This window comes from Cupressus sempervirens, chromosome 5 (genome assembly GCF_028749045.1).
Source record: "Cupressus sempervirens isolate cs-2001-9-10 chromosome 5, ASM2874904v1, whole genome shotgun sequence".
Classification (NCBI taxonomy): domain Eukaryota; kingdom Viridiplantae; phylum Streptophyta; class Pinopsida; order Cupressales; family Cupressaceae; genus Cupressus; species Cupressus sempervirens.
Genome location: NC_143122.1, coordinates 644,530,461 through 644,543,375, shown reverse-complemented (window position 1 = coordinate 644,543,375; position 12,915 = coordinate 644,530,461). Strand labels below are relative to the sequence as shown.

The 12,915-nt window shown below is 37.8% G+C and overlaps 1 protein-coding gene across 12 annotated transcripts in view; it reads left to right on the top strand.

The window, feature by feature from the left end:
* The window catches only part of LOC149557557 (protein MOR1-like), an 85,412-nt gene that overhangs the window by 63,101 nt on the left and 9,396 nt on the right, over positions 1-12,915 (top strand). For 11 of the 12 annotated variants that reach the window (XM_089832192.1, XM_089832198.1, XM_089832196.1 and 8 more), the window contains 2 exons: positions 870-953; positions 9,399-9,479. Coding sequence is in view for 2 of the 12 variants with exons in the window: in XM_089832201.1 (XP_089688327.1) it covers positions 870-884 (15 nt within the window). In the remaining 10 variants the exon portion in view is untranslated. Of the gene's footprint in view, positions 1-869; positions 954-9,398; positions 9,697-12,915 lie in introns of those variants that run through there. The other variant, XM_089832190.1, reaches the window with a different exon arrangement.

Here is a 12,915-nt window from a genome sequence, read left to right as displayed (position 1 = left end):
TTCAAGGAATTCTTGCATGATGTAGGTCTTCATCACAATGCCCATATGAGTTGCCAATAGGCCTGAATGTTCAGAATTGTTCCAATGGATGCACAGATTTTGACATATTTTTAAATATCGTTTAAAAGGCATTTTAGTAATTCTCCTTATCTCTGAACAAACCTGATCTGTTGCTTCTAGATGTTCATCTGAGGGACTTGATGTTTGGTTAATTTCCTTCATAGCTTAAAATTTGCATCTCAAACTCTTTTGCTGCTTGGACCTATCATATGTGCTGTTGTACACAGTGCTTAAGTGAGTTTTCTTTGTAATTCCAAAGGCATTGAGTTATAATATATATATCCTCCTTTTCAATCCTGCTGATTTTTATTACCATCCTTGTTCAGGGCAATAAGTTTCGGTTCCTCCCTATGCAACTGTAATATATCTTTGCTCTTGTATATCTGAAGATTGTTTTTCCTTTAAGTGATCTAAAACTATCATAAGTTTCAGATGCCTCTTTGTAATACATGCTTGAAAAGTTTGAAGTCAAATCTTGAAATCTGGTTTAATAGTCTTTATTTTCCAATTAGCAATTTATGAGGTTCGAACACGGGTTCATGACACCCATAAATTACTTTAAGTGATCTGCACTTGCTCCTTGTGAAATTAATATGCTCGTCTATGGTTATAATGAAAAGTTTCATATTAAAATAATACGTCCCTTTGACATTATATTTTTCTGTTTCTTGCATTTAATCACTTAGAATACATTAACTGTTTTTATATGTATTCAAAATAAGAGAAATATGATATTTGCAGATACGTATTTGTGGATAATCGGTCATTGTTTAGATCTTTAAGATCTAACCCCACTTTTTCTTATCCAGGAAAGCGAGAACTAGAAACCACCAAAACAAAGACTGGATTAGGATCAGCAACAAAAGACGCTTAACCAGTCAAAGGCTCAAAAGGCAATGACTGGTTACCCCTGACTCATTTCTCATATGTCATATCTTTCTTTTATTTCAATATGTATAAAAAATAGTTAATGAAACTCACGACTTGTGAGAGACATCTTACTTTTAGCATTTCATTATTTTGTAAAATATTAGTTGTTTATTCAAATAAAATGAATGATACAAGGACATTTATATTCTTTCAAATATCAAATGAAAAGTATTTTTAGCAAAATGTAATTTGAATATTCAAAACTGAATTTTAACATGTGTTAAAATTAAGTAACAGGTGCAAGCAAAAGTAAAACATGATTGGAAACGAAATACCCTATCAATGGAGCGCGGAGGCAAAAGATTCATAATTGACTTGCACACACAAATGGTAGGTGAGGAGGCAGCATCGTCAGACTCAAAAGGTGAAGGCGACGGTGATGATGAAGGAAATGATGAATAAGGAAAGAGGAGAATGGAACCGGACGAAGTAGTATTGACACTAGAAGGAGGATCGAATGACGACGACCTAGACTCGGTGAATGGCCTTTACCATTGGCAAATAGAAGACTAAGAACTGTTTCCGAGTTGTAATATGCTAAGGGTCGACGAAAGTGAGGAAAAGAGGAAAATGAGTGTTCGAAGGAATACAGAGAAGCAGATGATGCAAAGGAGGTTACGGCTGAAGAAAGGAAGGACATACAATACAAACCCAGAAAAAAGAAAAATTTCATCGTCCAGTACACGGTGAACAGACTGCACTAGAAGAAAAGAATGCATCGCATCATAAAATTAGTTGAAGGGTGCCGACAGAAACAAAATAATCTAGATGCGCGACGACTGCAGGCACAGTGGCCGACGAAGGTGACATAGAACAGACATAAGGCGTGGCATGACAAACTCAACAAGTTTCAGCTGGGGCAGTTGGTACTCAAGTACGACAGTCGGAATAAAATGAAACAAGAAAGGTTTAAAGCAAGATGCGTTGGACCATATCAGAACCGGAAGGTCGACGACAATGGATCAATAAAATTGGAGACATTGGATGAGCAAGAGGTGCCTCCGGTAGTCAAAGGATCTAAATTGCAAATATATGGTGCTAGGAAGACTCTGTCGCAGAATGGCTAGCTAACTCCCTCATCGTTGCAGAATGGCGACGCCTGGAGGCAAAATTGAGGTGTTGTTTATTTATTTTATTTTTGAAAAAGATTTTTTTTTTTTTTTTTAAAAAGAAAAAAAAGAAGAGAGAGCTCACAGACTGAGTCCCTTGGGCAGCCTGTCCGCGGAAGCCTGTCCGGCAGCTGTCTGCAGGAGGTCTTCCGCGGACTGTGTCCCACAAGCAGCCTGTCCGCGGGCCCATGTCTGGCCGACAGCTGTCTGCGGGAGGTCTTTCATGGATTGTGTCTCGCGGGCAGCCTGTCCGCGGATGCATGTCCGGCGGGCAATTGTCCGCAAGAGGTCTTCTGCAGAGCCATTTCAGTTTTTTGCGGAGTCTTTCCTTCTTTCCACGGATGAGTCCAGAGGTTTTCTCATGGAGTAGCTGGGTTCCCACGGATGTTTTTCATCTTTCTGCAAAGGGTTTTTTCTCTATTTTTCATGGATGCTTTTGACCGTCCACGGATAGTACTGTTGTTGTACATTGGACTTGCATTCCATGGGAAGTCTTCTGTGGGCGTGTTTGGAGAAGGCCACGGTTCCTGCAGGCATTATGTTCTCTTCACCCTTCTGCAGGCGTCTTTCCTTCTGTGGTCGTCTTCCATGGGCATCAGTTGTCCCTGTAGATCATTCCCGTCACAATCTTTCCGCAGGTGGTTTATTCCATGAACCTGCTTCGAAGGTGTCTTGAGTTCGGCAAGGGAAGGTGGCAGGAAGCTTTCTTTAAAAAAAAAAAGGACGACAAATTCAAATTGTTTAGAATGAGTAACGGATAATGCCAAAGGGAAGGAGAAGTCTTAGTGGTTGCTAGAAAGAGTGTGGAATCGGCAAAAAATGACAGAAACAGGGTGTTCCATGCAGTTTTGTGTGGGTTTCGGAGTGTTAATTTGGTCTTGGCAGCGAGGGGCGCTGCCCCTCGACCCCGTCGGGGGTGTTGCCCCCTGGACCCCCAGTCGTTGCGGATATCATTCATGGGACGTATGACCAGTTGATGAAGACTTGGAGCTACTGCAGGCATGGAGTGTCTGTGTACCAGAGGCATTGGGAGTAGGTGTTGGCCGAGAGGCTGTCTTGGTGGATGCATAGAGAGCTCAGGAGGAGTGGATCATCCAGAAGGAAGTACAGCAACACTTAGCTCAGTGGACCAAGTGTTGGAAGCAGAGAAAGTAGCACGGGTAGCTATCAAGGTCAGCTTGAGGAGACAGTATTGTGTTAGCAGACGCTACGGATGTAACTGGATGAATGTGGAAGTGATGTGACAGAAGCAGATTTTTTGTTGTAGTCACTCTGTTAATGTATTTTGGTTGTTAATTTATCTCAGATATTTTGTAATTGTCGTCCGGAGATGACTTTTTCTTTTGGGGGGGATGATGTCGTCGGTAGAAATTGTGTCAGCCGACAGAGTGATTGTCGTCGATGTTTTTGTAGCCGACGGGGTGATTGTTGTCAGTGTTTCTGTATTCTGTAGCCGACGGGTAAATAGTTTGTAGCAGACATAATGTTTGTGGCCGACAGACTCCTTCGGGAAGGTTTGTCAGATAGTATTTATATCCTGTTTGGGATCATTGTAATTAATCTTCTATCATCGATCTTATCTTATGAAGCATAATGTAATGTTCTGGCATATGCAAATAATCTAAAGAGTCCTACTGTTCATTGTCTGTGTGCATTTCTTAATTAATCTATGCGGTAAATAGCATTCAACATGAAGCACACTCAAAACACCTTTTTATCAAATTATTACACTAATTCATCATTTTAGCATTTTCAACATTAGACAACTTCGTGAATAGTTATTTACTAGCACTTGCACCAAAAGAAGGTGCAAGGGATACGCCTATGGGTCTTTGATGTAAAAGCATAATTGAAACTTTACATAACAAAAGGAAGTGTATTAAAGTGTCCTTTTATGAACATGTTTCACTGTAGTAGGAAGTCTTGTACATAGCAGCATAGATTGTGGACGAAATATTGTAATGTTCCCTCCTAGTCTCTAAATGTCAAAGTCATATTTATTAAATGCTTTAACCTTTTTCGCATTTGATAAATAAATACTAATATATAAATATATACATTTGCAAAACATTCTAGAAGTTTGAACTTAACGGGTGCACATATATATTTATATATTAAAAGAAAAGGGGGAAAAAAGACAAATAGAGGTCAATGTGAAGATGAAATCCAGAGGCCAAGAGACAGGTCAGTTACATTCTTCGCAGTATTAAAAAGAGGAGTATCACTAAGATGATAGTTTTGGACAGGAAGAGAATCATCTATGTTATATATTGGTGTGACATCTAAGATTTCAAAGCTTGCCAAAACTAGTTTCTTCAACACTAGGAAATGTGTCTAGGGAACGTTTAATCTCCAACTGCAACAAAGAATCTTTTAGAGGCTAAATAGCTGTAGATGTTATGATTACGAGAGTTTGGAAGACGCTAACATGAAACTCATGAGCATGAGCCACAATCAACTCTTAGCTAGTCAATTTATAGAGTTGATTGAGTTGTGTTGGTTGTGTGAGATGAATCAAAGCATAAAAAAATTGGTTTAATATGAGTTTAGCAAAAGATACAATGAACGAGGTGTAACTATGTCTTTTACAGATTGGGAGTTACAGTAGGGAGATGCGGAGGTTAGTGAAGTATGGGGAATGTGCTGGAGAAGATCATGACCCTTTTCACTGGTGTGAGAATGAACATCGCACTACATATACTCAGGTTGTTCAAGGAGGCCTTGAGTTGGGGTGCTTGGTGAGGAATTCAACCTTCCCTCTCAAGTGATGCCAATATTAGAGTCGTTCCAGACAAAGTGAGGAACCAAATTAAAGCTGAAGAAAATTCTCAGAGCACGGGGAAGGCAATCAAGATGCAGAGGGTTGATTCATTGTGATAGGGTTTGAGGAGAGATTGCAGCAATGCTGGAAGTAAGGGGGGAATGTCGTGAAATGTCATTATAGTAGCAGATGGTGTAATGTCCCCGTTTTTGGCAGGTCTATGTAGTTGATAGAGTTAGCTCATCATAGCGACCCTCATGAACTGATAGGGTGTTTTGCGGGTCTCGGTTGTGAACTTACTATTTTTAGTAAGTGTATTTTTGGTAGTTGCTATTCATGGCAGTGCAGTGGGTGGCTTCAGCAATTGGTCATCATCAGCAGTTAATAAAGTAATAATTGCATGAGCTCTTATTTATTAATCATTGAGTTGCATTATTATAATAATGTTTATATTATTATAATAATGACATTAAATGATATTTCTTAAAAGTGTGTTGGAAAGTTTTAGTGTTGAGTTCTTTTGGGAAACTTTCACAATTTATGATGTGGAGTTTTTTAGGAAACTTTGGCCAACAAAGGATTACAAATGGGAGCTCATTTCATTGGGAAAGACACACTTGATTATATATTTGATTTTGTGCCTTTGTGGCTTTTTCCTGGGTTCTGAACTGTATGCCCTTGCTGATGTATAAGAGTTGGAATTTCTGAGAATTGCATTTGCAATTTAGCTGCTGAGGTATAGCTAAGATTGCCTAATTTCTCTACTGTTCATCATTGTATCTAAGAAGTATTTTTCATTCCACTACTCAAGTATAGTGGATTCGATATTTTCCTTATTACGTTCATTGTGGATAAGGAGACAAACATTCTGGAGGTTAATTAATTGCTATTGTTTGGCAATTGAGGAGAGATCGAATTGATTATAGTGACAACTGAAAATGTCATTCTGCAAATACATGTGGTATTGGGTTTCAGATTGCACATTGCATAAGCAGTGCAAGTGGTTTGTGACTATTATCTCCAAAATTTGCACCCTCTTCTGCTTTAAGTCCTAGAACTCTCAGTGATTTTGGAGAAACATTGGATCAACCAGAAGTTGTGGGTAACCTATGACCTGGTTGAACCTCCAGATTCTAGGCCAGTTCCTAAATGATATATCTGATACCTTACTTGTATTAATGGATACGTGAAAAACTTATATGAAAAAGGGTAAAAAGACAACCTTGAACATGAAAAGCTAACAGATTAAAATAAGGTGATACAACAAGATTGATAACACAAAACACTGTTATACCTGAAACACAATGAAAGTTTTTTATAGATAATCACAAAAACCCTTGCTTGAAGATATGCTTATTCATATCAATAATTTAAAATAAGGTTTATAAACTTGAAAATATACGAAAGGAAACTAATCACAATCGAATATATCAATAATGGAAACACAACTCAAAACCTATGAAACAGATATCAGATAAGGAAGATGCAAGACAAGACAAAATTCAAAAGGTCTATCAAGAAAACACAATTGAATAATATCAATCACCTTAAAGCATACAACCAAATCTTTCACTCCAAAGCTGGTTCCAATGAAAACTTTATTCCAATCAAAGGCCCAAAGAACAATATATTTGCATAATAGCTCAGAATAATGAAGAAACAGATACCAAGGACAAAATCACATAAGCATCCCTCTTTTCTCAAAATCTGAACCCCCTCTTGAAAAACAAGAGGGGTATATAACAACAATACCAACTACATAATATCAGGAAGTCTGGGTCAAAATAATGAGTTAACTCATTATCAAGAACCTCTAAAACTCCAAAAATATGTCCTACATATCTCAAACTGAGCCTTCAACATCCATGCATGAAAAAAGTCTAAAAAGACCCCAAAACTACCACAAATAACTCCATAATGTACTCCAAACTCCTCCTAAACTAGGCCTCTAAAAATATCCAGTGAAACTGCCCCTTAAAACTTGGCATTAAAAAATATTAACACCCTCTAAACCCTAGTTCAACTTAAAATTACAATGCAAAATCCTTTTTTAAAAAAATCAAACTCTCCCTTTTTTATTATTATTTATTGCATTTTATGATTATTATTATCTAATAGTTGATATATAAATTATCAACTAAAGAAAAATAATAATATTTATAATATGGAATGCAATGAATAATAATAAGTTTTTAAAATAATAATATAGACACTTAGGAGATAAAGTCTATACTATTATTTTAATAACTTGCATAAAATAAAAACAACTCCATATTACATTACATCTTGCATTGACCCGAAATCTTCTAAAATGCAATTAAGGAATTCATAAAAGGAAGAGTCGAGAGTTTTATTTTGTGTTTTGGAGTTATGAGAATGTGAAAGCAACACAATAGGGTTATTGCGAACCCTAGCCACCATGGAGCATTCACAGACCTGCGTTTTTGCTTCCATGACGCCACTATTTGGTGTATCTTGCTATATTCGGCTGCCTGGTGTGTTATCGACTGCTAGCATGAGAAATGAGGGGTTTTTAAGTGAGCCGCCATGATCCGTTGTTTGTTTGAAGCCGAGAGTTCTTTTTTATGGGTTCTTTCCTCCTTCACTGAGTTTTGGACGCCATCTCCTTTGTCTTTGCTGTTATATCTGGCCACCATGAAGCTTAGACCCTGGTATGAATGAAGGATTTTTATTGAGAAGCCAACTTTGTTCTTTTTACATTTTTCTCTTTCCCAGTTGGGTTTGACTTCATATTTGATGCTCTCTTTGGCCGCGGGCTCTGATAACATGCGGGGTTCTAAACACCTAGAGATTTTGTCATGCTTTTCTGAAAAAGAGGTGCCATGTTCAAATCTCTTCACTTGCTATGGGTTCATGCTGTTTAAATTTCATCTCTGTTGTTAGAAGATGCCTGGCACTCCGGATCGTGACAAGAAACACATACTATAGTAAGTATTATTTTTTACATCAGTTACTTATTGCAATGCAATTGTACTTCCTCCATGTCGGGTTCTGCCTATTTGAATGATTGTAGATTGTGATTTTATCAGGGTTGTTAAATGCTGAAAGTTGTAATTTCTAGGCATTATTCCTTTTAAATTCTCTGCTTATTTAGATGCCTAAAAGCTCATCTCTGCCATATTTCTTTATGAAGGTTTCTGCTGAAAGGAAACTCATTCACCATTTTCTTTATGTATTGTCTTTGCTAGAAGTTGTTATGGTGTCATATCTGCTACATATTTCTATGAGGGTTTCTACTATGTTTTGCTCTATAAGATGTTTGGATTCTACTCTTGTAGATAGTGATTCTTTGCTGAAAGTAATCATTCATACCAGATTTCTCTGTTATTGGTTCTTGCTGAGTGAATTTGGATGCCATATTTCCTCTGCAGATTCTGGGCATGACTTATTGCATCAATGGTATATTGCTGTAGCATACTTCTCCTTTTCTGTGTGTGGCTATACTACGAACTGCTGTCTTAACAGTGTTGGTTTCATTTTCAGGTTTTAGTTGCATTTTCAGGTTTCAGAACGTGAGGGAAGACATGATAAACGTTGTCATTTTTGTTTTCATCTCCATCTATTTCTTTAAAATGAACAGCACCAACCTTCCTAGCATTACCCGCCAAAACCTCAAGTTCATATTTCTTAGTCTTTTCTCGCTCGTCTTCATGATGGTTTGTACCACTCTCTCCAAAATCTTCATTCTCTTCAACATACTCTTTCTAAAGAACTATATCAATATTCTGTCCTGACAGTGCTTCTTCCTCATCATTGGGAAGTATGCATTCAACATTATTTAAAGAAGCTGGACCATGTCCTCTAGGATCATCCTTAGGTTCATACTGTCTTTTATTATCTGTAGCTCCAACTCCATGATTACTTGCCATAAAATTCATACAAAAAATTTGGATGAAGATGCATTGGACTGATCATAACAAGTATTTTCATTTTTTTAAATGGCCCATTTTTTACTGTAGCTTAAGCATTTTCTTTCAATCTTGCTTTCACATTTACACATTTGCTTTGTATGTTCCAAACATGCAAAATACTCTACAGAGCATCCACAACTTACAACTGAAAGGTGCAAATCATAATATTACGAAAGGCATTCTCTTTTCTTTATTGCATCAAAATTATGATCCATTCTTGATAAGTATAGCTGAATCTGTCCTCTCATACTATATTATTTTGCCATTCACTGTAGCATTCATTCTTTTTGCATATATGAAACAAAAGGTTTCAAAACTTAAAAAGTTCGTCTCTTTAATGTTTCATTTTTCTATTCCTGGTATGCATACTAATCCCACATGCTACGCTTATCCTGTTTTCACCAATTTTTATAAGTAAAAGGTTTCAAAACAAAATGAATTGTCCCTTTAATACTCTTATTTTTCGTAATTGGCTTCTCTATCTGCTGATGTATGCCTGTATTTTACTGAGATGAATAGCGTGTAGGATGATGAATGTGAGATGAAGTGAGCTATCAGCATTGCTTAGACCCATTGGATCTAACCTATTCTCTTTTGTGGATGCAGGGATTGGAAGCGCGGAAAGGGTGAGATCCATAACAGCAAAAAGATGGATGCGAATGGATACTACTTCACTAGTCATTACAGGCAATAACTGGTGCCCATGACCTTTTTCTCCTTTTACTCCTCTTTCATGTTACTGATTTTAGTAGAGTATAGGTGTATATCAGCACATAGGGACTACTCCCACAGTCAAATGTGTGGGAGAAATTTACTTTCAGCATTTTATTTCTATCATGACTTGTTCCATCATAAAAACATTGTATATTATTTCAATATGAATAAAATACTTTCCTTTAATGCATTTCTGAGAATTACTTGAAAGTAATAAGCATGTATGTTTTCCTCCATTTGAACATGTGTGAAAATTGAGCAACATTTTTGGCGACCTTTGCTGACTATCTGCCTTCTAGACACTTGATCAGTTGCTTTTGACATCCATTGGGCACAAGAGTCTGAAAATTATGCATTCCCGAGGCCTAGACCAGACCTCACACGACTCCTAAAGTTGCTGGTAGGGTCTGGAATGTATGCAAATGAGTCTAATAAAATCTAACAGGTTATTGTTAGACTGATTTTTATGCATGATCAGACCTTAGTATCAACTTTGGAATTCGAAATTCATAGTTATCCATCTTGATCATGCATGAAAAATGTATGAATTGGATGGATGTAGGTGGTTAGTGGATGCATATGGTTAGGGTTGACAGATATGTATGAAAGTGTGAGACTGATAATGCAGTATGAAAGAAAGACTGCAATCCTAGGTGTATGCATATGCATGTGTGTACTAACCTCTATGTATGCATTCAATCCATGCATTTGTATGTATGAGTGAGGTGGGTGGGTATGAAATGAATTTAAACCACCAAACCAACAACTTGACACAACTAAAAACTAAAGAACAAAAAACAGGAAACTACTCTAAGAAAGAAAACGAAAACTGACATGTGCTTGGACAACACTTAGGGAAAACTTAAACTAATATGTAGATGCATTTATTGAAAACATGAAACCTAACCTAGAAAACAAGTAAAAGCAAATCATACCTCAAAGCAAGCTTTGAGGTGAATCCCGTTAACAGAAATCGATAGGACATCTCCTTGAAGAGTGGCAAGTTGGAACACATTGTGTTCCTTGCATTCGACAACCTGAAAAGGACCTTCCCAAAAATGATCAAATTTAGCATGCTGCACTGGTCTTGTCTTAAGGACATCCCACTTTAGCACCATATCTCCTTCTTTAAAATGTCGATCCTTTGCCTTCTTATCAAATGTTTTTTTTACTTGTAGTTTCTGATATTCCATTTTCTGTAATGCCTCACTCCTTTCCTCCTTTAACTCCAGCAATTTAGCAAACCTTAACTTGAGGGGATCTTGTTTTTCAAATAGTATCAGCTGATCAGCAAGTTGTAGGGCAGGAAATTCAGTAGTAATAGGTAATTTAGCCTCTTTCCCATATACTAGAACATAAGGAGATGTTCCAATGATTCATTTAGGAGTAATCCTATCCAACCATAAGGCGGAGTTTAACCTTGCATGCCAATCTCTTGTTCTCCTCCAACGTTCTTTTGATGATCCTTAAAAGGTTTTTATTTGTGCTTTTTGCCAAACCATTACCTTGAGGGTAATAGTTTGATGAGGTATTCAGATATATACCTTTCTTTAATGCCCATTCAGTCACTCTAGCTCCCACAAAGGCTAATGCATTATCAGAAATGATTGAATCAGGAACCCCAAACCTCATAGTCAAATTATCATAAAAATTAAGTACAACTGATTCATTTGCCTCTCTTAGTGCTACTGCTTCAGTCCATCTTGTAAAGTAATCAGTAGCTGTAAGAATCCATTTATGACCTACACTAAAACTTGGATCAATGGGGCCTACAAAATCAATTCCCCACTTCATGAATGGCTGCTCAACCAAGATCGGTTGCAAAGGTAAGGCTGTCAGCAAACAATGCACATTTTTGACATTTTTTTGACCAATTATGGGCATCTTTGAATAGATTCGGCCAATAGAATCTTGCCCTCAACACTTTATAAGTTGTCGTCTTTGGGAAAAAGTGACCCCCTTCATCATGGAATTGTTCCAGGATCTTGCTGGTCTGATCAGCACTTATACAACACAATAAGATGCCACTGTGATCTTTTTTGAAGAAAACATCATTAACCAAAACATAAGGAATTGACTGAAGTCTGAAATACCTGCATTTTGCTCTATCCAACCTCAAAGGACACTCCCTTGTTCGCAAATAATGACTCATTTCAGTCAACCAGTATGCTAATTGATTATTTCCAGCCTGATCATTATCAACTAGCAACAAATTTTGACTATTTTCCACCTGTTGAAGGTTGTCATCTGTCAACTGTTCACATAATCCTTTACCTCTGACAAGTTTGGTGATATGGATATCAATGTCATAATCCATCACACGAGTTACCTGTTTACCGTACAGGGTAAAAAGCTCAACACATGTATAACATGATTCAATTTAGAATAGGTACTTTATTCATGTATGCACTTGCAGATTACAATCCGATTACAATGACTACAATGATCAATCGATGATTCCAAAGTCCATCTCGGACGTATACATATACCTTTCCGAAGGGGTGACTCAAGCATCACGCGTCTGTTCGGATATTACTCTACCTGTCGGCTACATGATACATTTACCGACAACATCATCCCCCCCCAAAAGAAAGGTCGTCTCCGAACGACAATATAAAAAAATTCATTACACAATTTTATTAACAACAAAATACATTAACTGACTAACTACAACAAGATATATCTGCTTCTGCCACATCACTTTCACGTTTGTCTCATGCCTGCACCAAACTAGTCTCCAAACCACGTTGCATCTATAGCCTCTGCTAACACAATACTGTCTCCTTAGCTGACCTCGATAGCCACCCGTGCCGCTTTCTCTATTTCCAACTCCTGGGTACATTGAGCCAAGTGTCACCGTACTACCTTTAACTGGATGATCAGCTCCTCCCGAGCTCTCTATGCATCCACCAAGCTGGTCTCACGCCCAAACACCTACTCCAAGTGCCACCTCTAACACATAGACACTCATGCCTATCGTCGCAGCTCCAAGTCTCATCAATTGGTCATACTTCCCACGACTGATAATCCGCAATGACTGGGGGTCTAGGGTGCAACGCCCCCAACGGGGTCAAGTGCGCTCCCTGTCGCAATACAGGGCGGGGTCGTTTTTTTTATTTTATTTTTTTAGCTCTTCTACTTCCTCTTTCCTGCAGACTTGCTTAACTGTTACCCCTTTTTCGTTTTGTGAATAAATGTCACACCGTTATGCCAATTACTGTTCACAAATTTTGCTGGCTTTCGTATTGTATGGCTTCTACAAATCCTGTGAGCAATTTCTATGGTACGGCTTTATTGGATTCAGCCTCCCAGGTGATGGTACGGCTTTACCTGTAACTTTCTCTACCTAGTACGGCTTTCTATTTAGCTCTTATGTACGGCTTGCTCCTGCTTCCTGGCCACAACCCGT